This window comes from Leptodactylus fuscus, chromosome 2 (genome assembly GCF_031893055.1).
Source record: "Leptodactylus fuscus isolate aLepFus1 chromosome 2, aLepFus1.hap2, whole genome shotgun sequence".
NCBI lineage: Eukaryota > Metazoa > Chordata > Amphibia > Anura > Leptodactylidae > Leptodactylus > Leptodactylus fuscus.
In genome coordinates, this window is record NC_134266.1 from 230166436 (window position 1) to 230194433 (window position 27998).

The window sequence follows — 27998 nt, forward strand, 5'->3', positions numbered from 1 at the left end:
CAGGCATGACATCATGTCAGTTTTCGGAGAGCATTGTCCTGTGCTTTCCAGGTAAGAAGATGGCGGCTATTCCTGGATGAAATTTGGGTTTATGACAGTAGTTGTGGCACTTTTAAAAAGTGGATTTTGGGCCTGTTGAAAAAAAAAAAGAAATTAGTTTATTCTTTGCAATAGCATGCATATTAAGAAAGAGCTGTAGATGTACAGATTGTTATATATGGACCTATTTATCTATGGAGGCCACTCAGTTAGGGCACTATAACTGGTTTATGAATGTTGTATGGGTAGCGTACCACTGAACATTATATTAGATATATGTTACAAGAATATTATACGTTTCTAAGGATTTCCTCATGGCCACGTTAAGAAATTCCAACGTGGCTTCTAATATTCTTCTGCCAACTGATACACTTGATAAAGGAGTGTTCCGTACTCTAAAACGCGTTGTGTTTGTGGTGACCAATAGAGAACATCTTATCAAGAATTTACTGGGTAAGCACAGATTTATTACTTCACTTCTGAAGTGGGTCCTGTTCCTAATCATCTGCAAATATCTGTGGAAGATCTGGATCCTGCGGTTAGAACAACCCAACATTAGTACTTCTGTCTCTTTGGGAGTTTTGACTCACAACCCCAAAAGGTGAGTAAAGCACCTATTGCATCATTTATACCTATTTACATATACAGTATCACACAAGGCGCCGCTCAATGTTGTCTTTTTTATATTTCCACATATGTGCTACTGGTTGTCCATCTGGGCCAAACAGAGCCTGTTCATCGTGTGTGCGTGTGTGTGTCTTCAGATAACCAGAATAGCCTAGATGGTGAACAATTCATGAAAACAACCATCCTGCTTCTCTCAGTCCAATGATCTACTCCCATTCTTGCCAACTGGGCAAAATGTCCATATCTGCATTGTAGACAATCTCTCACAAAGAGGTTCACTACCTAAAAGTAGCCTCTGAAAGCCTTTTTATAGAACAGCAGGACAAGTACTTTTATGCCTACTTGTGGAAAGGCGAGAGTGTTTAATAGGACCACAGCGGTATTCATTCACATATCTGCCTGAGACATTACTGAATTTTACTGCAATCCGACATTGGGGGTGATATTTCTTTCCATTATACTAATCCTTTTCTTTAGCTTTTAATGAAAAGTCTCAGATCCTCATCTATCAGCTTGCATAACTATATACTGAAATACCTCATAGTATGGTTGAAAAAAGACATATGTCCATCAAGTTAAACAACCATGGGATGGGATAGGGCATGAAATTATTGGCCATTGTTGGTACCTTTGTGATCAATATATATAGAATTAGGACAGTAACTAAGAAAACACAGAATTAAATAGAACATTATACTGACATCATTCCACTGCTCTTGGCCACGGGCTTTCATGAAGCGATGATACTCCTGTCGGTCTAACATCTCCACAGTGACTCGATACACAAAAATGACGAGTAATCCGATGAACACTATACCCAAAACCAAGCCCAGGATGAGTTGCTGAGTATTATCTTGGATCTCTGTGGAAAAAAAAAATGTAGATTATATTGGTGCAAGGTTTGCTGAGTTCTATAAGTATGAGATTTGATTTGACAGGGTCTGACATATACAATGACGGAAGCAGTGCTTGGTGGCTTCCCCTTCCGGGAAGATCTGGTGAAATCCCCAGATCCCCCTCACTGTCATTGCCAAACACAAAGGAGAAGGGTTTGGGTAAAATGACACCCCAAAAAGCGTGGTTGATGAACAATTGAGTGTGAAAGTGGTTTCAAGTTGGGTTGTAGATGGGCTTGGGGAGTTGCCAAAGTGTCCCTGAATTTTCTTGGCAACTCTGCAGTAAGCTACTAAGTGACGTCACCAGTCTCTGCCCACCCACTCTATAGAGAAGACTGTGATGATATTGGGCATCAGCACTGTCTCTGGAGGCAGATTTAGGCTAGCACTAGGGGAAGCGGCAGTCTGAGACTACATTGATACCTGTCACTATGGCTATCTAAATAGCGTTTTTTATTTTTACGAAAGTGTAATGCCCCCGACATTTTGTGAAAAGTGACCCTCTGAGGTTGGTAGTGAGCAAAGTTATGGTAAAGACATTGTGTATGAATGTCTCGTGTATCAGGCCTCCAAATGAAGCTTGGATTTCAGATTATTTTCCTATGAGAGATTTCTCCTTTACCAGAAACTGCTCTAAGAACACTTATTGCTCAGAATTGTTTGTCTCCCTATGAGGCCATTTAACTGAATATCAATAGTCTGCCTACTTACTATAACTATCATACTACCGGTATATCCTAAGGATAAGATACATTTCTGAAAATGTAGAAAAAATTAGGGACATTTTGTATGTCACAACAATAGAACAACTATATGTATATCTATATAGCTCAGTGGTTAGCACTGCAGCCTTGCAGCGCTGGAGTCCTGAGTTCAAATCCCGCCAGTAACAACATCTGCAAGGAGTTTGTATGTTTTCCCCATGTTTGCGTGGATTTCCTCCCATTCTACAAATACATACTTAAATGAAAAAAAAAGTATATTGTGATCCCTATATGGGGCTCACAATCTACATTTAAAAAAAGAACACCATTTTATATCTCATATGTCACCTTGCTTTTCCTTAACCAGTATATGGACTAATCCTCCATCTTCTGTGACGTGGAATGTTATAAGTGAGTCTTCCCCTTTCTCTTGGCACCAGATGTCCTTATCCTTCCCTCCCCACTCTGAGGTTCTTATCATGGTGACATTCACATGCCCACAGTTTAGGGTGCAGTTCTCTTTCAACAGTCCGGTAGTGAATGCCTGACACTCTGCACACGCACTGCAAGAAAAAACATATTTTATTTTATTTTTTTTATTCTACCAAGTTCCGATTTCCAGCCCCCTTCCACCCAAGAACATGTCTTGTTGTATCTAACTAAAAATAATGAGGGGAATGTATCAATCCCTCTGTGGCTGGCATAGAAGGACAATATTGTGGCACACACTATTGTGCAAAAAGCGCACCATAATCCCCATTCTGCACCTCACGTACCACATTGTATGAACATGGGCCAAGTGAGGAGGGCTGGGCCGGAGTGCCTCGGCCAAGATATTTATTATAACTCATTATACCTGCTTTCTGGCATGAGTTATAACAAAATTCTTCGCTACTAGTATAGATCTCCATTCATACACGCAGGCGTATTGATTTATCATGAGTCTGATGCCTCTTCATAAATCAGCTGTGCCCTGCGCCAGTTGGGGCGTTTATAAGACTGACTTTTGAAATGCCAGTCTTGATAAATCTGCCCCAGTGAACATATTTAAATGGAGACACCATAGCAAGACCACTGCTTATAGTCATACACTGAGCACCATAACAACTGTAAAGAGCCAGAACAGCCCATACACTGCCCATGTGGTAGGGTGCCCTGGTCAGCCCCCGCTATTACTACAACCCTGAGGTTACCTGTACTTCTGGCATGGAGTTTGGCAACCAGGACAGTCGCTGCACAGCTTGTTCAGGTACCCTTTGTCACAGACACATTTGTTGCATTCACACTTTCCATGTCCACTGCATATTCCACCAGGTGTTGTACAATTGCTGGTGTCCAGACTACAGCCGCATGCACTGCCAGTGTAGTTAGAAGTACAGTTACAGGTACCACATATGCAGACTCCCCTGTTGAGACCTGAAAATGAAGGAAGAACATACAATACCCTATAAGTATTATGACCTGGTCCTAATGAGATTAGATGCCTTTTTTTTGTTTGTTTAAAGGGACATTGCAGTAATATGAAAAGATTATAAAATAATCCACATCAGCAGCAAACCAGATGAACTGCCATCAGTTATAGGGCTACCCTACAAGTCCATATGTCAGCCTTGTAACAGATTTTGCAATATGAGGATATAAATCAAACTAGAACCCTTCTCCAGTCTGCAGCCATTTTAGGATTTTGTACCCTAGTCTGATAAAGAGTCAAATATGGGTTAGCTTGGTGAGAGGGCTTTAATGTACGTACTGTGACTCCTTCTTGAGACCACCAGTACATGTAGGTCTGCAAATCCCTCCTAATGTTGCAGGTGCTGTTAAATGGTTGGACATTTATAGTGTATCTCCAATAGACAGCTCTTAAATGAGAGTTAGTTTGCATAACCTTTTCCCATGGAGCATTGCATGGTCTATAAGACTCCCTATACCAGTTACTGATCTCCACAAGGAGCAGCCTATAGACTTTCTTCAGTTGGCATGGCCTTATGACAAGGTGATTTCAGGCACCAACCGGCTTTCAAAATGAAAGATTTTAGAATCCATAAATCTCTTGCGGCACTATTGAGAGATTTCTAATATTCTGACACATTTTCATTCAAGAGTCCTTTGCCGATAATGTTCCCTATTTTCGAAGCAGTGACAATAGGGTTAATAGTGATGTCTGAAGCTGTTTCATTCTCCTGGTGGTTCATGGTTACAGACCTCACCAATGTGATCTTCTCAAAGGCATTTATGGCTTTGCTTCCATTGGAAAGATATTGCTGTTTTTGTCACTGGAAGGGCAGTTTATGACCATCTATGGTTCTTGTCTGTAGTGGCAGATTTGGCACGTGTGATTGCCATCTTGAAAGGTAGGCTGTCTATATATAACATTTATATATGAGATCAATGTGAACATTTTTATATAACAAAAGAACCGCTCAAACCCCTTTAAATAGAAAGGAATGGAAACATACTTGATTGAAGGCTGCTGCGGATAAATCCCCGACTGGAGAGGATGCAAATGCACGATGATGGAACCGAAGAAAATAAGATATCCAGCGCCAGAAAGATTTTTTAAAAATTAAAACTTCACTTTTACTTCATAAAAAATAAAATGATTACAAAAATGGATCCACTGAGTAATACAAAGATAGTAGCTTACGCGTTTCGGGGCTTCATAGTATGCCCCTTACTCATTTTATTTTTTATGAAGTAAAAGTGAACATTTTTATACTTACCGCCGCATAGCTGTCCTTCATATCTTTCGCAGCTGGCATCATCACACTCACAAAACTGTCCTCGTACATGTTCATTGCATGCACAGCGCCCACATTCACACTTCCCACGCCCATTACATGTCAGTGCGCCAGTCATGCAGCCTTCAGTGGAGTCATAATTATTTTGCTGGCATTCACAGTGTTTTCCTCTATATCCATCTCTACAGCTGCAAAAGAAGAACTTCACTTAGTAACTTGGAAACCAGGAGCATGTGAGCTTCTATCTAGAAACCTACACAGACAACGTTCAATAGGTTACTACACAACAAAACCAGGAGTTTAAAGCTTGTGTGGTCTTCTTGGCAGCTTTGTTATATAGTAAGATTACCATGGGAGTAACTACCAGGATAGCATTGTTATGAGGCTCAACAACCAAGGAGGTCCATCTCTGAGGTAAATACCAGTAATCCATGACCAGAGATGATCAAAGGAGGTTTTGGAGAATTGAATGTGGCCCATCCTATGTTTTATCCCTGTACTTTGACATTAATGTGTGCATTATCCCTGTACTGTGACATCTCAGTGTATAGTATCTCTATATTGTGACATTACTGTTTATTATCCCTGTACTCTGGCACATTAGTGTTTATTAACATCGTACTGTGACTGCACTTATGTATTTTGCTCACATCTGTGCATGCCTATATGTGTCTACAGTCATGGCCAAAAGTTTTGAGAATGATACAAATATTAATTTTTACAAAGTCTACTGCTTTAGTTTTTCTGATAGCAATTTGCATATACTCCAGAATGTTATAAAGAGTGATCAGTTTAACAGCAATTACTTGCAAAGTCAATATTTGCCTAGAAAATTAACTTTATCCCCCAAAACACATTTCAACATCATTGCAGCCCTGCCTTAAAAGGACCAGCTAACATCGTTTCAGTGATTGCTCCATTAACACAGGTGTGGGTGTTGATGAGGACAGGGCTGGAGATCAATCTGTCATTATTAAGTAAGAATGACACCACTGGACACTTTAAAAGGAGGCTGGTGCTTGGCATCATTGTTTCTCTTCTGTTAACCACGGTTATCTCTAAAGAAACACGTGCAGTCATCATTGCACTGCACAAAAATGGCCTAACAGGGAAGAGTATCGCAGCTAGAAAGATTGCACCTCAGTCAACAATCTATCGCAATATCAAGAACTTCAAGGAGAGAGGTTCCATTGGTGGCAAAAAGGCTCCAGGGCGCCCAAGAAAGACCAGCAAGTGCCAGGACCATCTCTTAAAAGTGTTTCAGCTGCGGGATCGGGCTACCAGCAGTGCAGAGCTTGCTCAGGAATGGCAGCAGGCAGGTGTGAGTGCATCTGTACGCACTGTGAGGCGGAGACTCTTGTAGCAAGGCCTGGTCTCAAGGAGGGCAGCAAAGAAGCCACTTCTCTCCAGAAAAAAACATCAGGGACAGATATTCTGCAAAAGGTACAGGGAGTGGACTGCTGAGGACTGGGGTAAAGTCATTTTCTCTGATGAATCCCCTTTTCGATTGTTTGGGACATCTGTAAAACAGCTTATTCGGAGAAGAGGAGGTGAGCGTTACCACCAGTCTTGTCTCATGCCAACTGTAAAGCATCCTGAAACCATTCATGTGTGGGGTTGCTTCTCAGCCAAAGGAATCGGCTCTCTCACAGTCTTGCCTAAAAGCACAGCCATGAATAAAGAATGGTACCAGAATGTCCTCCAAGATCAACTTCTCCCAACTGTCCAAGAGCAGTTTGGCGATCAACAATGCCTTTTCCAGCATGATGGAGCACCTTGCCATAAAGCAAAGGTGATAACTAAATGGCTCAGGGAACAAAACATAGAGATTTTGGGTCCATGGCCTGGAAACTCCCCAGATCTTAATCCCATTGAGAACTTGTGGTCAATCATCAAGAGACGGGTGGACAAACAAAAACCTACAAATTCTGACAAAATGCAAGCATTGATTGTGCAAGAATGGACTGCTATCAGTCAGGATTTGGTCCAGAAGTTGATTCAGAGCATGCCAGGGAGAATTGCAGAGGTCCTGAAGAAGAAGGGTCAACACTGCAAATATTGACTTGCTGCATTAACTCATTCTAACTGTCAATATAAGCTTTTGTTACTCATAATATGATTGCAATTATATTTCTGTATGTGATAAAAACATCTGACAAACACACATAAAAACCAGAGGGCAGCAGATCATGTGAAAATATAAGATTTGTGTCATTCTCAAAACTTTTGGCCATGACTGTATTGCCTAGAGACCATAGGCAATAAAATGATTGTGTTGTGTTACACTGTAATACTATATCATAATACTATATGAATCAGATTTTTGCTTTATAATTATTGTATCACCTGCAGATGCCACAGCTATATTTTCCAGACCCCCCAGAGCAATAACTGGAGAAAGCTTCTTCATCCTTGCAATCACAATGACACACAGGCTCAACGTCCACATTTATCTCTTCATTGAATCCCAGCACCCTGAGCTTGAAGTTCTGTATTCCATCCTGGCAAGTATTTTTATCCATCCATAATGTCACATTGAAGTCTACCTGTGAGAATTCAGATCAGAACAACATCAACTAAGAAGAGTCACCTTTCCAAGGATGAGTCCTTAAAGAAGACCTTTCACCACCTCCGGCAATTCAAGTACTTTACATTAGAGATGAGCGAGTATATTCGATCAAATACCTCCCCTGCATAGTTTTTGGTGTAAAAAAGCGCCAGGGAAGGTGGGAGGGGCAGTAAAAATTTGATGCCCCTCCCACCTTTTCGGGCACTTTTTTACACCAATAACATTGCAGGGGAGGTATTCAATCGAATATACTCGCTCATCTCTACTTTACATCAATTAATAGCTGCTGCTCCATTGGTTCTGGCACAGTTGAAATAGTTTCTCTTGCCCCCACTGTTCCCAAGAAATCAATGCTGTTAGTTTTGGTGCCTGCTATGCTGTTTAGTCTCTGTACTGTCAGGAGGGCCATGTCAGGCAGGAGCAGACAAGGGATGTGATTCTGAGCTCTGTCACTGGCTGCCTCTGATTTAAGCTCTGAATCACACCCCCTGCCTGAAACCCCCCCTTATGACATTACAGAACTTACATAGCACATCAGGCACCAAAATTAACTGTTCTTGTTGCTCAGGAATGGTGGGGGCTAGAGAGGAAATTCCAACTATGCTAGAATCAGTAAGCGATGCTAAAAACTTGAATTGCTGGAGGTGGTGAAAGATCCTCTTTGAAGGAAGATAATGTATCATCTAAATATTTCACAAGAGGACAAATCATGTGAAATATATGCTGGATGGTAATACGTGATTATTGGAGGACAGTAGGGTTGAGTGATCGGGATCGGAAAAGATCGGATCCCGATCGAGTAAATTTCACAATCGGGTGCTGATCCTGCCTAAAAAAGACTGAGAACAGAATTCTGATCCCTATCGCTCAACTTACCTGCACAGAAGTGCTGCCGCTCCCCATTCTTCTCACTCCTCTTCTCTCTCATTCACATGCCTTCAGAGCGCCGTGCGCGCCCCTGCCTCCCTAGGCTAGTGTTAGAGATGCTGGGAGAAGGCGGGGCTTGTGGCTTAGGAGAGTGTGGGAGGGTACTGGGAGGGGAGATCCAGCGGCAGCGGATCTGGTAAGCAGACACGAGGGGAGACTAAGTAGCCGGGGGATTTTTTAATCACTATACAGCGTGAAGTCCAAAAATTAAAGCAATCAATTTTTGGACTCCATGCTGTGTAGTGAATAGGATCGTTTTTAAAATCCGATCTTTGATCATTAGAAAAAATCCCATTGACTTGTATTAGGATCGGAATTGGGATCGGGTTCGAATGGAAAATGATTGGAAATCGGATTTTAAAAACGATCCTGAAATCTCAAGATCGGCTCAACCCTAGAGGACAGTGATTGGCTAATCCTGAGAGGTCCGGAAGCAGAGACCATTGCAGACATGGGTAGCAGTGAAATGGGAGTGGCCTGTGTTTTTTTTTAACCTAAGTTTTCCTGAAAAGTTTAAATCTCTGCAGGGGCTTGCTGGGTAGTCTGTCAGCATAATCCTTTGACAGCATAATCCTTCTTACATGCAGTGCTATCAGTTTTTCTGCTGCTATTAGTCCTGTTATAGCTACAGCACATTTTGCATTTCTCTAATCTCTCCCCCTATCAGTATGTCTTTGGAGTGTGCGAGGAAACCCTTGCAAACATGGGGAAAACATACAAACTCCAGGAGTAACTGTAAAGTATTATGTAAAATAGAAATCAAATAGCCCAAGAAAACATAACATTGGAGATCCAGGGACACTGGATTGCAAATACAGGATATGATGAGAAGAAACTTCCCTAAAGCTCTTTTCAGCTAATTTACATAAGAATAAACCCTAATTTTTATGAAAAGGAGCTGTAATGAAGAAAAAGAAAGGCATCTTTGGAAAGTGTAGGAGCCGCCCTACAAGGTCCTGTCATTCGCTTGATACTGAGTTTTTTGCTGATAGACTCCCTTTATAGCTAGAAGGTTATCAGCTTTTTCACCAAAATGAAATTTTGGATCAATTGAATTAAGATGAGTGTCATTAATGTCCTTTAAAGAATAATAGAAATCTCAAACTTAATGGGGCTTATTTTAGGGGTATATATTTTTAGACAGATGTATGTCTTTACGTACCATTTGGTTTATCTTGACCCCTGCGCAAAGACCATATGGCTGCCCTTCCTTAGTAGAGTCAGGACAGTGGGAGTCATAGGAGATGTTAATCCCCTTTGGTAAATTCACATGTTCCAAATTCACTGTGGATGACAAATTCTGAAAAGAAAAGCAGAATTAGATAAGGATTCCAGACCCTGGACCTTAGAGGGACCCCAAAGGTCCCTTCACCACCTACATTTACCAGTATTCTAATTAGCACATGGTAGTTAGAGTGTAAGGAGCTTGCCTTGGGGACCAGAAGCATCAAGTAAAGCCTCTAACATCAGCAATTCTAAGTCCATTCATCTGTTCCATCAAGAATGGAATGAACAGGAAGGACTAATCCTGATGGATCCCATTGACTATGATATGGTCCTTTGGGGATCTGCTATGTTCTGTCAGCTTGCAGACTTTATTGTCTGCAATTTTAGATGAACTCTGTGATGGAGGCTCTTAAAGGAATAAGATATGTAAATCCATTCTTAGTTCTTCCACTTCTTAGACTACCATATAACTATATGGCGGTCTCTCCCCAAGGAGTGATGATATCCCCCTAACCCTGTCTAAGCCTCTCACCTCTACCAGGTTAGTCTTCTCTACACCGGGCTGACGAGATGCAATAACATCGAAACGGCCGTCCTCAATTGAGAGACTATACCTGGTAATAATCCCAGCATCATTGCAAAACAAAGGCCTCTTGGAAGGTTGAGCATGATGTTAAAGGGAGCAGCCTTTATTGGGCTATTTTCACTGAGATTCTGTCTTCCTAATTACATCAGGGAAGACAGGCTTGCATATTCTTCCCATGGTTCTTAGACTACTCACATTGTATGCTTGAGAGATCAGATTAACCACATTGCTGGAGTCTTCTTTTAGTTCACCCACTGCAGATTTAGGAATCATCTCACTTAAAAACTATTAAAGAAAAAAACAAAAAGTTGGTAAAGCATTTTTTTTATGATGATGAATATTTTAAGCTGAAACCCACATGTAGCTTTAGATGGAGTGTTTTTCCAGCCAAAGCTAAAAGTGGATCCAGTGGGAAGATATAGTGAAAGTTATTACATTATATTTCTCATTCCTTTTTAATTTAATTATAGCCAAAAAATAGGACATGACAACCTAATTTTGAGATTCTATCCTTAGGCTTTAATAACACATCAATTTTTGGAAGCCAAAGCAGGAAGGTGGTCAAAGCACAGAACAGATACAAATCTTTCCATTATACCTTATCTCTGTTTAGTTGTTAATGTAGGTAGTGGAATTGTTCAACCCTACCATCGACTAGACAGCCGCATGGTCGCTCTCCAACAATGAATGTATACCACTAGCTGTACCCTCCCTGAATTGACATTTTTGTTGTACAAACCTGATAGGTGGGGAGGACATTACTTGTGACAGCAAATATAGGCTGTATATTGGCTGCTGTAAGGATCTGGGAGAGATGTCCAACTGAGGGATAATCCTGTACAAGAAACATGGAGGATAAAATATTATTTACAATCCATGGATTATTATGGCCATATTGAGGACAAGAAATGTAATGACTATAAGTACTTACAAACATGTTACTGCTAGCATACTCTCCATTCTCATTGAGGTGACAGCGCCCATCAGTAGGTATATAGATACCAGCTAATTTACCATCACCTGCCATATGGAAGACATCATCAGAGGCAAACACCAACAAGCGAGTAACATTCCTCCAGCCAATGTGATCCTGCAAAAGAGAATTGATTCATAGAGGAAATGACCTGGGAATTCTAGTAGGTTACTGTAGTCTCCCAGAACATTGTGGTAAAATTTATGATATTTAAGGTTTCATAATATACTAATATTCATTTACATTTTCCATGCACTGCTGCCATGTACTTGTGAACAGGACTAACATCTGCTCTGCGGGTTCTAGAAAGAGAGAGGAGTTGCTGGTAAGTAGCCTAGAAACCTCCTATTAGCCAGTTTGGGCCTGTTAGTTTGTGTGCACTGTGACATTAGCTGCAGACAAGGGCAAAAATTATTGCAACCAGCTCAGTTCTCCAGTTAGTGACAGCTCAGACCTTGAAACAGGGTGCCCTACAACATTGGGCCATAGAAACTTACAGAAGAATAGCTTCTATAGCCTCTAGTACCTCGAGACTGCCTAAACAGGGGCCTGGGTATTGGACACACACAGACAGGGCACATGCCATGAGGCGACTTGAGGAGACAGCCTCAGGCAGCACCTCCTGGCATAGATTGAGGGGCCAAATTTTTATAATTTGGTACCTAGCTATTTGGTTTATTACAACAGGTAACAGCGGATATTTTTCTCCCCACTCCTGTCCAGTTATGATGTCACAAGCCTGAGCAGTTACCCTGTGGTGCTTGACTTCAGACTGAGATCTGAAGAGAATTCCATGGACTCCCACACGTCTCAAAGATGCTCATAAGAACTGAGGCAAGGTGAGTATAAGTGTTAAGTATAAGACCCCAGAGTAAAAAAAAAATGCTTCATGGGTGGTGAACTGCAAAAGTTTTGGGTTCGGGCCAAGCCTGAAGGTTTTGGAAAATTTGGGTCCAATCTAAAGCAAATATTTCACTGTGGGAGCCAAAAAAGGGTGCAAAATACTGTGTGGCAGAAAGAAGAGGGCAGACAATATTATGTGTGAAGGCCTCACAAGGATCAATATGCTGTGTAGCAGCCAGTAAAGGGGGAAATATACTGTGGGGGCCAGTAAGCGGAGGTTGCCCGAAAAAGTCCTAGAAAATAACTTTTAAAGGAGACCTCATGATATGTGTTAATATATTGGAAATCTAGTTTGTGCTCTGAACTTATTGCTCTTCTAATAGGACACTACACCTATAGCAGGAAAGAGAGGAGGCGGAGGAGCACTTCTTGTGGAGGAGCTCAATGTAGGCCGCACTTCCTGTGGAGGAGCTCAATGCAGACTGCACTTCCTGTGGAGGAGCTCAATGTAGGCTGCACTTCTTGTGGAGGAGCTCAATGCAGACTGCACTTCCTGTGGAGGAGCTCAATGCAGACTGCACTTCCGGTGGAGGAGCTCAATGTAGTCTGCACATTCTATGGAGGAACTCAATGCAGACTGCTCTTCAGAGTGACAAACAGTCTTATGGCACTTACATTAAAAAAAATTAAAAAAAATCACTGCTGCTAATAATAAAAGCATGGCCATAAGTTTGTACACCTCATCATTGGTCCTACAGTTTTAAGTTTTGCATGGACACCCTTTAAATTTCATCCGTGAAAAAAAAAAAATACTATACTTATTAATATATTTTCCCGATAGCAGTTATGAATATCTATCCCGTGTGTACTTACTGTGCACACAGCCGCCTGTAGTATGGCATCAAATCCGCCTTCAGGGGTGTCCAGGTTGCCTGAGATATTCTCTGCACTCACACGTTGTTGGAATAAGGTGAGATTTGAGGTTAAAGACAGGACATGGCGATAGCTGAAGGGTGACTGACAGCGCTCTGTCCGGGATGGACAGGGATTCTGCATGTGCCATTTCACTGTGTTCACAAAGGGTAACACCGTCTTATCCACAAATGAGCCGAAACCTGTATACAATATGTAGAGTCAGATTCACAACTACTACTACCGTACATCAGCACTTATAATTCTAATGACATCATCAACATCATAATCATATATATTGGGGACTGAACAAAATATATGTTAAGGGAACATGAACCGCCGATATTAGTGTGTAATCGGCATATGTGTGAGTTCTGTCCCTGGCAGAATGTAAGCAGAGGCAGCCATAGTGCCCCAAATAGGTGCCACAGAGACAGAAGAAAAGGGGACCTGTCACACTCCATTCAACAGCATGCCTTTAGTGTCTGAACCTTCAAGGGATTATTCCCACTGTTAATTGTATCTTAGACTCTTACCTATGACTAATTTCTTATGTTAGGCACAACTATACAGACGCCTTACATAAATACCATAGCAGTCAGATTTCTGCATGAAATGGACTTGAAAAAATACATTGTCAATTGATCAATTGTGTTCTTGTACCACTAGAGGGCTCAGTATGAAACCAAAGATGAATCCAGATGAAATGGGAAAGGCAGCAGATTTGCTGAAGCCTTTAGGCTGCGGCCCAACGTTGCGGAAACGCAGCTCTTTTTGTTGCAGATTTTGCTGCATTTTTTGAGCCAATGCTAGGAGTGGATTGAGTAGAAGGTAGAAGTATAATAATTTCCTATAAATTACCGGTACTCATCCCTTTTGTAGACAATCTTGGCTTTGTCTCAGAAAAACGCAGCAAAATCTGCAACAAAAAGCTGCGTTTCCGCCACATGGGGCTGCAGCTTTAGGCTAAGGCCCCACGTTGCAGAAACACAGCTTTTTTTGTTGCAGATTTTGTTGTGGTTTTTTGAACCCAAACCAGGAGTGGATGTAAAAGTATAAGTAGAAGGACAAACAAAATGTAGAAGTATAAGTATTGTTTATGGATTTCCCGTTCCTTAAGTAGCCGTTCTTGGCTTTGGCTCAAAAAAACGCAACAAAAAAAGCTGCATTTCTGCAGAAAAGCAGCTTTTTCGTTGCAGATATTGTTGCGGTTTTTTAAGCCAAAGTCAAGAATGGCTACAAAAGGAATGAAAAATATATAGGAAGTACTTATACTTCTATCTTCTGCTCAATCCAGTCCAGGCTTTGGCTCAAAAAACTACAACAAAATCTGCAACAAGAAAAGCTGCGTTTCCGCTATTATATCTTCTTTTATCTGTTTTAAAACAGTATTTGTGACCTGGATCATACCAATGCGCACAGACTTGGTGACATTGTGTAGTGCTGCTTTAATGTCACTTCCTAATTTCTTGACATTCTCTAAGTCATCCTTCATGGAGTAAGACATGTCCATCAGGTAATAGAGATCAATCGGATAGCCCTCTGCACGCTTGAATCGTACTCGGAATGTTCTATTCTCTCCTGAAATTGAAATTATATTTTTGAGACTGTACAGAATAAAATAGGGACATTGTAGGAGTCGATACTGTAAGAAAGCGATCATGTCAAGTCATTTATAGAAAACAGAATAGATTTACTGTTGTAATTGCCTAAATGTGCAAAATTACATAAAAATTAGCAAAATTCAGACCCAAATTTAGGATTCACTCAGATGAGTGTTTCTGAGTTCATTGTGGTACAGGCCATATCTGATGGATATGATGAACTGAATGGGAGCCCTAGTTCTCATGAATAATCTGAGATCACATCCTGTTCTGGTCCGTGTCCCTGGATCAGAACAGCGCATATCAATATGGTCTATGATTTCCGTAGATGGTACACTGAGCATGCTTGCATCTGGAGCTCTTTTTTTCTTTTATTCTGCGCCATGGAGTATAAAACAAAAGACTAGACAGTGTAGGGATACACCAGATTTATCATCCATTATCAGCCACTGTGATAAATCTGGTGTATTTTCATGCAAAGTGTAAACTTCCTAACCAGGGACTTAGTTATAGGGCATGAGAGGTAGCTACTGGGCCCTGAATCTGGAGGGGGCCCAAAGGACCCTCTGCCACATAAAATATACCATAGCTCATACTTCCCAACTGCTCTGAATTCAGCGGGACAGTCCTGAATTCTGGGTCCTGTCCTGTTGGCAAGAGGTATGTCCCAGAGGATGCAGATGAGTTGAATATCATAGTAAAGCAGGAGCCGTCATCAGACAGCTCCTGCTTCCCCGCTGTGCCCTCTCAGCCCCGGGAGCTGGAGGCGCGATGTGATGACATCACTCACATAGCGCCTGCAGGTCAATGAAGATTCTGAGAGAGGAGAGTGTAGACAGAACAGTAGTGGAGTGAGGAGAGGTGAGTATTAGTGTTTACGTTTGTTACCCGGATAAACAAATTATAATGTGGGGGCAGATGAGAGTGACATTAAACTGTTGGAGTAGATGATGGGGACATTAAACTGTGGGTAGTGGGGACAGATGGAGGGAACATTAAACTGTGGGGGAAGACAAGGGGGAGATTAAACTGTGCGGGTAGCTGAAGGGTAACAAACTATGGGGACACCAGAAGGATGACATTATAATGTGGGACATATCCTATTAGGGTGACTGTAGGGGCATTATACTCCATGGAGGCACAAGATAAATGGATGGGAATGGGCGGAGTCAAAGTAGAAGTGAGTGGGGCTAAATTTGGTGCAGTGCACGCCACACTTTCCCTATCTCTTTCTGTTCCTTGAAAATTGGGAGGTATGCTATTCTAAATGACACAAAGTAGATAAGGGGCTCCAATACACATTTTGCACTTGTGTCCAGGAGCTTCAAGTTACACCTTTGTGCCTAACTATAAGTAAATTTTGTCTGTCCATCTCAAAATAAATATTATAATGGTTATGTTAACCCCTAGAGGGCAGCAGATACTTTCAGACCTTTACAAAAGCATTTTGTTTTACAGCATACAGTAAAACTGAGGTTATCAATTCTTTAGCTCCATTGTCTCTAGTAAGCATAAACCTTTTAGGTCTACAGTATCTAGAATTAAAATCAGCATTTTCTACAATGACGCTAGCAAAGTTTGAAGTGTGGAATAAGGTGGCTGGGTTATGTTAAGGAATAAAATGTCGGGGTTATGTTAAGATATTAGATAACCAACAAAATAAATATAACATGATAGACATTAAATAAATAAATAAATAAATGCAGTAGTAATACATCGATTTTAAAGAGTTAACAAATGCAGATGGTGGTAATCTCTAAAAAAAATCTCATTTCCTAGATACTGATAAAGAACAGGACTACAAATACCTTTCTTCAACGGATATTATCACTCCTTAAGGAGAGATCACCTTCACAGGCATATGGTGTCTTACAAGCCTTTTTCGCTACACTGGGGGATTATGGGAAAAATACGCAAATCTGTTTTCCAAGATGTAAATAGGAAAACAGTGCCTCTGCTTGCTGCCCTCTAGGGGCAGCCCCCTTAAACATCATGCCCGCCTTTTTCCCTAGAGGGCTGCAAGCACAGGCAATCTTTTCCTATTTACTATTTGTCTCCCCCTCTCCTTCTGTCTCTACCCCCATCCCCCATAGATTGTAAGTCCTCGCGGGCAGGGCCCTCTACCCCACTGTGCCAGTCGGTCATTGTTAGTATTATATCTACCTGTATATTCTGTGTATTGTATGTAACCCTCAAATGTAAAGCACCATGGAATTAATGGTGCTATATAAATAAACAATAATAAAAATAATAATAATAATAATAATTTACATCTTGGAAAACAGATTTGCATATTTTTCCTAAAAATCCCCTGTACTATGCCTGTAATAGATAGTTTTGTACTGTATCACTGGCATAAGGGATATATTTGTCTCACCAGGACGTAGTTTTAGATGGACCTTCTGTGGAGCTAGTTGTGTGACTGTGTCTTCATCAGCATTGTCACTCAAGGGTGCGTCTTTAAGAAACTGAACAAGTCCTTTGGGGTCTAATAAGTGTTCTTCATCACATCCTCGCTGAAGGAGTGCTAGACGGGTGGCACATCGAGAGCCTTCTGACTCGCCTCCTCGCGTGAAATTCTGTATAATATAATAAGCCTCATTGAGTTACATTACAGTTTAAATGTTATTTTTTTGTCTATACTAGTATAGTAACATATATGTGTACATATATATATATATATATATATATATATATATATATATATATATATATTTTATAGAGACGTTGACCCCCCTTCATTTTCATAAACCCTTTTATGGACCTGTGAGTTGAATGAGGAGGGTTTTCTACGTAGGGTCTCTTGTCAGTAGTCAGATGCAGTTACTAAGAGTCTCTCTCTCTGTCTCTCTCTTTCTCTGTCTCTCTCTCTCTGTCTCTCTCTTTCTCGCTCTTGGACATCTAATTTGAGCTAATATTTTCTGACATACTAGACATGTGGCGGTGGAATCTCAGGAAAAAGGAACGAGACTTGAACAAGCCACAATACACCAAAAATGTGCCGAACTATGTTAAAAAAATTCCGGCGCAAAGTAAGGCAATTTTATTATTATTATTATTATTATTATTATTGTTTATTTATATAGCACCATTAATTCCATAGTGTCTCATTTGGTTGGTATAAATGTAGACTAGATAGTCTAAAGACGTGCCAGATTCATCCAGCATCTATCATGTATAAGTTTGCATTAACTGGTAAATCTAGTCCAATGTGTAATACTTTATTTCTCCTTTAGTGGCGCTGCATTGAAATTGAACACTTACTGCCAGTTTTATAAAATGATAATAGCAGATCCATCTGTTATCACCTTTTTGTCAAGGGAACCTTGTAATAACTGGTGAACCCATTAAATGCTGGAGCGAATAAGGCCTTACATATTCAAGATGTCACCTTGTGGGGTTGCAGTTGGAATCACAATTTCCATCAGGTGAAGGTGGTGCAAAGTTTATGATGCAATTGTGCCTATTTGGTAAGTTAGGTGCACGAATGGCGAGGCATGAAAAGGGCGCATGGCAAAAAAATGGCACAAAAAAATTGGGCAAATGAAATTAGGTTTTTTTTTTTACCTTTTTAATTCTGATTTTGCTACTTTTTTTTTTTTTTTAGTCAAAGTCAGAAGTGGATTAAAAAGGGAAATATATAGGAAGGGACAGTGCATGACTGAACAGACTGCAGCAGCGGACATGCTGGGGACATGTGAGTATGTTTCTTTTATTTATCTCACACCTGCCTTGGGCTCCTCTGGAATTTGTTCAGTTTCTGGACAATCCCTTCAAGCTGAGCACTGAAGCTGGGTGTATTCCCCAGCTTCATTCAATACCTGTACATATGCAGGGACTCAGTGATGTATCTTGGTTTTATGGCCTCAGTGCTGAGTGGTGCGCATGCACAGTGGTATTCAAGTCTAATTTTCTACCTTCAGGGGCGTTATTTCTATTTTTACCTCAGGCAGCAGAAAAGCTAGAATTGGCCCTAGTTGGGGGCACTGGGAGTCAGGTAACTGTATACTGTAACTATGCTAAGTCTGTAAGCCTACACTATTCTGGACCAGTGCAAACATGTGAAATGACCCATGAAGACACGGGGCACTGACGTCTCCCTGGTTTTCTCACCCATGGTACACAAAGCAGAAGGAAATGTAAACTTCCGATATGAAAACCTCAAGACTGTGTAGTTCAATGAAGCAGCCACTGGCAGACCTAGAAATATCCCCTGTGCTAGACACTTTGATGCCAGGCAGTGTGTTCATGTTGTGGTTTATTGTTTTGACTCATAAGCACCACAGAGCCATATCTAAAAAGATTATATACTGACTATTGATAATACGTGGGTAGCATGCAAAAACCCTCTGCAAGGAATCTGCTTGGTCTAGGTAGTATTGTAGAGACATATAATATAGTAGTGGCAGAGGTAGAAATCTCAAGTATGCCCACTGTCCTAAAGGAGTCTCATAGTCTACCTAGTCACACACACGAACAAATCAAGTAACCATGTGGCCCTATAGAAAAATTTGTAATGGGGTCCTGCTCTACCATGGTCACCTCAAGCAGCAAGTTCAGAACTTGAAAAGTGTACAGAAGTTTTGCTATAGTTTACACACAGGGGTAACACACAGTGATTTTACAATACAGATAACACGCATAGTGATGTCACACTACAGATCATGTTCACAATGATATCATAGTACAGGAAAAAATATAGTAAAAGAATAATGAAAACAGTGATGTCACAGTACTGGGATAATACACACAGTGATGTCACATTACAGGGATAATATACACAGTGATGTCACAGTACAGGGATAATATACACAGTGATGTCACAGTACAAGGATAATATACACAGTGATGTCACAGTACAGGGATAATATACACAGTGATGTCACAGTACTGGGATAATACACACAGTGATGTCACATTACAGGGATAATATACACAGTGATGTCACAGTACAGGGATAATAGACACAGTGATGTCACAGTACAAGGATAATATACACAGTGATGTCACAGTATAGGGATAACACACATAATGATTTTACAATACAGATAATGGAAACAGTAATGTCACAATACAAGAGTAATGCCTACTATGACATCATAGCCCAGGGATAATAAGCACAAAAATAATCACTGTGTACATCTTCACATCTGTTCTCGGGATTTTACTAGAGCCTCATTCACGCAACTGTGTGCAGTCTGCGGGCCAGTGAAAATGACACGGATGATACTCGGATTAGTATCTGGGTGTCATCCATGGTTTTTACTAACCCATCCGTTCTGTTGAATGGACCGAGCCACAGTTGTGGAAATATATAGGACCTGTACTTATTTAAGAGGCTCTGCTCTAGATTTGCATTACTGTAGCAGATCTGGTCTGATGGCTTGTCTGGGGTCTTTATTATTTTAGGGTGCCTGGTTTAGGGTCTATATTATTTTTAAGGCACTTTTCAGAGTCTCCCTTCTCAGACAGGTATGCTACACGTGAGGGCACATAAGGATTTATCACTTTGCATGAACTTCAACTTGACAAAAAAAAATGACATGTTGTATTGCAGAGGTATCCTCCTCTAGAAGCAGGCATAGCTTTAGTACATAAAGGAAAGACCCTATAGCATTGTTGGTGTGTCTAAGAAGTTCACAAGTGTTTTGTGGTCAGATGGGTAATTTTCTGTTCTGGTTTTTATGTAGGTCTTCTGATTCTATACCTTAAATAGCAGGAGATAAGAGAAAGTGACAGCATATACGACATAATAACATAGATATCATGTTAGATACTTGTAGCAGCAATTCTTGTTCCATTAGGGCCCGTTCCCACGGAGTTACGCGGCGCTCATTCTGATACGTAAACACGTGTTAGAGTCAGCGCTTCAAAACAGAATCCAATTGACTTCAATGGGTTCCGTTTTACACATTTACACATTACACATTAAAAACAATGGGAGGCTTTTTAACCCATTGATTTCAATGTGTTACTCTCATAAGACAGAACCCATTGAAGTCAATTGGATTCTGTTTTGAAGCGCCTCGCTCTGACACGTGTTTACGTATCAGAATGAGCACTGCGTAACTCCGTGGGAATGGGCCCTTAGGCTAGAGCCTCAAATTGCAGAAATGCATCATTTTTGGCTCAGTGGAAAAAACAGTGTGTTTAATGGGATTTCATTAATCTCATCTACAAATTGTGCAAAAAAGAGCTGCTGAAAAGCTGCGTTTTCCCTATAGAGTTAATAGTGTAAGGAAAAAAAACGCAGAGAAAAACATAGCAAAAACGTGTTGTTTTTTAGCAGCATTTTGCTATATGTGGAGTATTAACCTTTAGTAATTTTTTATTTTGATGGATCATGATAGATAGATGAATAACATATGTCTAGAACGTCATGACTTTACTACTTGGTAGGTTATTGGAAGCACTGACCTTAGCTGAGCACCATACACAGCTGGGATGGGACTTGATGCACTCCGAGCAGGATGAAGTGTGTTTACAGATGTCTGCAACACAATAAGAAACAAGGTTATGTTCACACTCACCACCTATTGAGTCATAGTGTATATCAATGGCCTATAATTGTAATTTAAAACCATGCATATACCATACAATGTACAGGAGAATACAAGTTCCACAGCTTGGTTTAGGCTGGGCTTACATGTGTCTAGTCCCACTGAAAATCTGCAGTTCCTCCTGCTTTATAACTTGTAGGGTAATAGAATTCACCCCCTCCCCCAAAAGTCCTAGGTCCTTACTCTGTATATATGGTTTATATTGTTGGTTGGGCTTTGTGCGTTCTCATGTGCATTGTATTACATTGTTTATATGCTTATGACTTAGGCCTCATGAACATGAATGCAATTTTTTTATCCACAATTGTGGATAAAAATACAGATCAATACATTTTGGGCCCCTACACACAGCTGTAGTTTTTGTGGCTGGGCCAAAATTAAGAGCTACAATGGAGCGGGTCCTTTCCCTTTCCAATCAATAGAATGGAGGGGTCTGTAAAAACCATGGATGACACCTGGATGCCAATGTGTGTGTAACCTGTGCCATTTTCACTGGCCTGCTGACTGCACACGGTTATGTGAATGAGACCTTACTGCATTGTATGATGTAACACCGTCACTTTCTATGCTGTCTATTGGTTGTGCCATTCAGGGTACAGCCTACGATATGATTTGATGCCAGGTGGCAAAGGCCTCATATAAAAGGGAAACATTACTGCGCCTTCAGATCTTCTGTCCTGAGCTCCGTTGCAACTACCGTAACTGTTTTTGTGCTGTGGTCTGAAAACATAGTGAACTTATCCAATGTATGAGAACCTGGACCCGTAGTAGCTGTGCGAGTAGAGATGAGCGAACACTGTTCGGATCAGCCGATCCGAACAGCACGCACTCATAGAAATGAATGGAAGCACCTGTGACGCCGGCCGGCAGCAAAGTCAGCGTCACAGGTGCTTACATTCATTTCTATGGGTGCGTGCTGTTCGGATCGGCTGATCCGAACAGTGTTCGCTCATCTCTATGTGCAAGTGTTGCCTCGGGACTACTGTTCTTCAACGGCAGACAATCTGGTATGAATAAACCTTTAGTAAGGCACGGGTGACAATGATCCTGCGGAAGATCAGTGTGCTTTCTTTGACCCTGTCTCTACAAGCACATAAGTAACAGGGATTGTGTGAGGAACGAAGAGGGCACAGGCCTACCTGGCCTTGCACAATTTGGTGGCATCACCAGTGGTGCCCCAGTTCCTTACACTACTAATATGTTGCTTGCTTATTATACTACATTTTTGGATTGACCGATATGCCTCTAGGTAGTCATACACATTCAATAATTGTGGGCCACAACATTTGTTCACCCACAAACTATTTCCCAAATACACGTATGCTCAACTTTTTAAGTGTGCATGTGTTCTGAAAAGAAAGCAGTCAGATTACTGATCATTGGACACGTGAACTTCATCTGATCTGATCATGTTATAGTGAAACGTCATTTCAGTCATTTCAGTGCTTGTGTTATTTGGTATCCTTGTATGTTAGTAACGAAGACAAAGTATTCTTTAATTTTCATGTCTTGCCGGTTCCTCATTCTCACGCTCGCCTTGTCTCACACTTCAGTCCTAACTATTGTCTGTGGTTATATTTTTTAAGTGCTGTTATTTCCCATTTTCATATAGGGGAACTAGTCATATTTGTAGTCAGTAAGAAATAACTCACTCTATACTATGGTTAGCGAAGTAGTTTTCCCACACATCAAGCGACTTTGTACTTTACATTGCGACATGCAAATACAATTCCCCTTCATCTCTTTTTAAATACAAAACTTTTTAGGTAAATTTTACAGTCGTGATTAAAACAACCTCAGATGAGCAAGAACACATAGCAAATATACCATGGCACGATTAAAGTTTGTGAAAAATGAAGTACACCCTTACTGATCCCATAGGAATTAAGGTGATAAGTAGCAGCCAAGGGATCATCAGTGTGACCAACTCTATAAAAGCAGTAGTTTCGGAAGTTTGCTGGTTTGGAGCACTGAGGTATCTGTTAATACAATGCCTAAGGCTTTGTTCACATCTGTGTCCATAGGAGACTCCGTCACAGATTCCACCCAAAATTGCACAGAGGACTTTTCTCTCCACTGGTTTCAATATGAAAATGGTGGAAACCCGACGGACACCTGGTGGATCCCATTATAGTTGATAGAGTCTTCAGATGTCCGCAAGTAATCGCTGTTTTAGTGGGCAGGCTCTCTGTTGTTGAGTCCCCCGGCGGATCCAAACAACAGAGTACATGGCGCAAGTGTGAGCCTAGCCTAAGAGGAAAGACATCAGCAATGATCTCAGACAATATTTGACAAGCTTAAGGATGTACTAAATATTTCATGCACAGTTTTCCATTCTGGCTTCATTTTTGTTATTAACTGGTGAAATCTGTTGTGTGTTATATTTACCTAATTTTAAGACCTTCTACGGGGCAGATTTTTTATATTGTGCCCTGGTAAGTAAAACCATAGTATTCAAATAGGGTGTACTTTGTTATTCCCATGAGCATCTTAGGGATATATTTTATGTACTATATACTATTAGAGATGAGCGAACAGTGTTCTATCGAACACATGTTCGATCGGATATCAGGGTGTTCGCCATGTTCGAATCGAATCGAACACCGCGTGGTAAAGTGCGCCAAAATTCGATTCCCCTCCCACCTTCCCTGGCGCCTTTTTTGCACCAATAACAGCGCAGGGGAGGTGGGACAGGAACTACGACACCGGGGGCATTGAAAAAAATTGGAAAAAGTCATTGGCTGCCGAAATCAGGTGACCTCCATTTTAGACGAATACTGGATTTCAAATCCGGGTCATATGAGAATGTGAACTTTGTGACTATGAGACAGGGATAGCTGTACAGGCAGGGATAGCTAGGGATAACCTTTATTTAGGGGGGAATGTTATTAAAAATAACTTTTTGGGGCTCTATCGGGTGTGTAATTGTGATTTTTGTGAGATAAACTTTTTCCCATAGGGATGCATTGGCCAGCGCTGATTGGCCGAATTCCGTACTCTGGCCAATCAGTGCTGGCCAATGCATTCTATTAGCTTGATGAAGCAGAGTGTGCACAAGGGTTCAAGCGCACCCTCGGCTCTGATGTAGCAGAGCCGAGGCTGCACAAGGGTTCAAGCGCACCCTCGGCTCTGATGTAGGAGAGCCGAGGGTGCACTTGAACCCTTGTGCACCCTCAGCTCTGCTACATCAGAGCCGAGGGTGCGCTTGAACCCTTGTGCACACTCTGCTTCATCAAGCTAATAGAATGCATTGGCCAGCGCTGATTGGCCAATGCATTCTATTAGCCCGATGAAGTAGAGCTGAATGTGTGTGCTAAGCACACACATTCAGCACTGCTTCATCACGCCAATACAATGCATTAGCCAGTGCTGATTGGCCAGAGTACGGAATTCGGCCAATCAGCGCTGGCTCTGCTGGAGGAGGCGGAGTCTAAGGTCGGACCTGAATGGAGACTGGTGTGGAGCGATCTTAGACTCCGCCTCCTCCAGCAGAGCCAGCGCTGATTGGTCGAGTTCCGTACTCTGGCCAATCAGCACTGGCCAATGCATTTCTATGGGGAAAAGTTAGCTTGCGAAAATCGCAAACTGACAGGGATTTCCATTAAATAAAGTGACTTTTATGCCCCCAGACATGCTTCCCCTGCTGTCCCAGTGTCATTCCAGGGTGTTGGTATCATTTCCTGGGGTGTCATAGTGGACTTGGTGACCCTCCAGACACGAATTTGGGTTTCCCCCTTAACGAGTTTATGTTCCCCATAGACTATAATGGGGTTCGAAACCCATTCGAACACTCGAACAGTGAGCGGCTGTTCGAATCGAATTTCGAACCTCGAACATTTTAGTGTTCGCTCATCTCTATTTACTATCTTTTATCTACTGTAAATTTGGGTCTCTATATTCACAGTCAGTGCCTGGGGGAAACCCACGCAAAGTCCAGGATGCTACACTGACTTTCCTTTATCGTAACTGTGTGACAGGAGCCTGTCTAATTATTAATTAATTAATTAATTAATTCCATCAACAAATTGTAAAAAAATAAGTGCAGCAGAAATACTGCGATTTCCATAACCATTGCAGTTTTGTAAATCGCAGCATGTCAATTATATCTACGGGACGCCAACAGTTTCCCTATAGATATACTGGAAGCAGAAAACCTCTTTGGACTTTCTGTAAAAAGCTCTGCTGGAAAAACTGCAATGTGTTTCTGTTGCGGTTTTTCCAGCAGCGTTTTTTCGCTTCAGCCTGCTATGTGGAGCCTTAGGGTTGGTTCACACTAGCGCTTGTATTCCGTCCGGAAGGAGTCCGCATGGACACCCCCCCCCCCCTCCCCCCGGACGGAATACAATCGCAATTGGAAGCGATGTGCTGTCAAAGCACATGGACCCCATAGACTATAATCTGCTCCGTGGGGTCCGTGTGCTTTGAACCAAACCTTAGCCTAAAAAGGGTTTCCTCCAAAGCTTGGGAACCAAGACGGTTGACTAGTTTGATCAGATGTATCTCACTCACATGTGTTTCAGTTCCTGGTCTAGGCTCTTCAAGTTATGAGTAAACCCAGTAATCTATAATCTCTTATCTGGAGCAAATAACCACAGTGTTTCTGTTAGTTACCCTTGTTCTTCTTTAAACTGAAAATGTGGTTATGACAATGGGATTTTGTATAAATACCAGTCTCTGCACAGCCCCCCCATCCACGCACACATTTCAACCTGCATTGTGAATAGTGCTCTGTTCATATCTGCCTCAGGAGTTTGTGTTGTGGATACTTCATTTTTGATGAGAGAAACAGCGTTGCATACAGTGATCCTTCACCATCAACATGACAATGAAATTTCACTATAAGATTAACCTCTGCAGACTCTCTGCCTTCACTATATCTATAGGGAAACCATCAGTGTTTCTGTAGGTATATTGATATGTTGTGAATTCCAAAACTGTAATGGTTTGTGAAATCAAAGCGTTTCCACTTTGCTGTGGCTTTTGCCGTGTTGGAATAAGGGACAGTTCACATCACATTTTATGGATACAAAAATAACATTGCAGTCTAAAATTGTCAGATGGCAGGTTTAACTTTATCATCCAGTAGTTTCAGTTAAAAGAACAACCGGACGGATCCCATTATACCATAGGTGTTGTTGTAGTGGTCCGCCTATCCATTGTTCTGCACCAGAAGCCGACACTAGTGTGAACCCAGCGTCACATTACCCCTATGTAAATGGATGAGCCCCATATTCACAGGAGGCATCGGCCACGTTTCCTGTGGAAAGAAACGGCTTTCACTGCCTCCAATTGAAAACATTAGAAAACACATTAGGACTGGTTTTTGGAGATGATTTTGAGATGGAAGAATACCACAAATTCTGTGATGTGAACATACACCTAAAGTTTTTGTTTTTATTCTTGTGTTGGGGTGAACATTTTTGTAATATACTTAATTAACCTATCTAACTTCCTTTTAATGGAAAACAGGCTGTAAAGTTCCCACTAAGCATAGCTTGGGATAGTCTGTCCCCTACACCTGTACTCATTTGCCAAATAAAGGAGGGTCAATTCTAATAGCTGTATCCCCAGTTTAATACCACCTAGAAAAATGGTTCCAGTATGAGAAAATAGCTGAGATTGCAACTCTAGCTATTCAAAGAATGGAGATGTCACTCGTCAAGAACACAAATGGGAATCTGTTTTTTATCTGCATGAACTGGTGCATATAAAGTTCAAATTCCCAACTTTGGGGGCCACATGGTGGCTCAGTGGTTAGCACTGCAGCCTTGCAGCGCTGGAGTCCTGGTGTTCAGGTGTTCAAATCCCGCCAAGGGCAAAAAACCATCTGCAAAGATTTGTATGTTCTCCCCGTGTTTGCATGGATTTCCATCCCATATTCCAAAGACATACTGATAGGGAAAAATGTACATTGTGAGCTCTATGTGGGGTTCACAATCTACATTAAAAAAAAAAATTCCCAACTTTGTGATTAACTCATCTCTCAAATTATTTTATAGCTAGTACTGTATGTAGCCTCGGCATTATATCAAAGATCATATGACGCCACAATGACTTTTCTCGGTTGTATCCAACCAGAGATAGAGCCATTTGAAATGACCATTTCACATTGGCAAATACTACAGCTCTGCATATTGGCAAATACAAATGTGTATGGATTTAGCTCAATTAACAGTCTGTTTTCTATTAAAATAAAGTTAGATAGGTTATTTAAGTATATTACAAAAATCTTCATCAAACAACCCTTTACACAATAGGAGAGTTCTCTTGCAGCATTGGGGACGCTGCCAGTGCTGTTTGAGCGCTGGGGACCACCCCCAGTGCTGCGGTAGAACTAATTTGCATACAGATGAAAACCGGTATTTCTGGCAAACAGCGGCACGAAGAAGACATCTAAAGGTAGGAGAAGAATAGCCTTTCTTAAGGCTATTCCTATGTGCTAGTCAGAAAAAAAAAGTTATTTTAATGATTGAATCCCTTTAAGGACATGTTTGCACGTTTAGGCAGTATTATGCTCTTTTTGACGCCAAACCCACGAGTGGAAAGGAGGAGAAGAACCATCTGTTTGTGTTACTTTGTCTCCCTTTGTGATTCACACCTGGTAACTGCAAAAACTGCATCAACAAAACCTGTCTGTGTGTCCTTACCCTAAAAACCCAAATACAAATACACACACTGAACATACAAATGTACTCTGAAGAATTACACTACCTGTCTGATGTTCTATATCCTTGTTTCCATAGGACCCTGGATAGAGAAGAAGCCCCAAAGTCCAAATGAAGGCCACCGCCAC

General features: G+C 41.3%; 1 protein-coding gene across 1 annotated transcript; it reads right to left on the bottom strand.

Moving 5' to 3' along the window:
- Positions 1 to 19: 19 nt before the first annotated feature.
- On the bottom strand, positions 20 to 27998 carry ITGB7 (integrin subunit beta 7). Its single transcript, XM_075265866.1, has 15 exons — positions 27917 to 27998; positions 21063 to 21136; positions 17023 to 17224; positions 14452 to 14622; positions 13003 to 13244; positions 11245 to 11403; positions 11053 to 11148; positions 10509 to 10598; positions 9663 to 9800; positions 7351 to 7550; positions 4987 to 5192; positions 3460 to 3682; positions 2615 to 2829; positions 1368 to 1528; positions 20 to 132 (listed from the first exon to the last, which is right to left on the bottom strand). The coding sequence occupies exons 4-15, from the start codon at positions 14552 to 14554 to the stop codon at positions 67 to 69; spliced, it is 1899 nt and encodes a 632-aa protein (XP_075121967.1). The 5' UTR covers positions 14555 to 14622; positions 17023 to 17224; positions 21063 to 21136; positions 27917 to 27998; the 3' UTR covers positions 20 to 66.

Bases quoted from the DNA above. Each gene is read 5' to 3' on its own strand.
- ITGB7 (XM_075265866.1), bottom strand. From the start codon at position 14,554: ATGGACATGTCTTACTCCATGAAGGATGACTTAGAGAATGTCAAGAAA. The intron at 7,551-9,662 runs GTACGTAAAGAC...GAATTCTCACAG, and splicing joins GGGTCAAGATAAACCAAATG to GTAGACTTCAATGTGACATT. The intron at 5,193-7,350 runs GTGATACAATAA...CTTCTTTTGCAG, and splicing joins TATAGCTGTGGCATCTGCAG to CTGTAGAGATGGATATAGAG.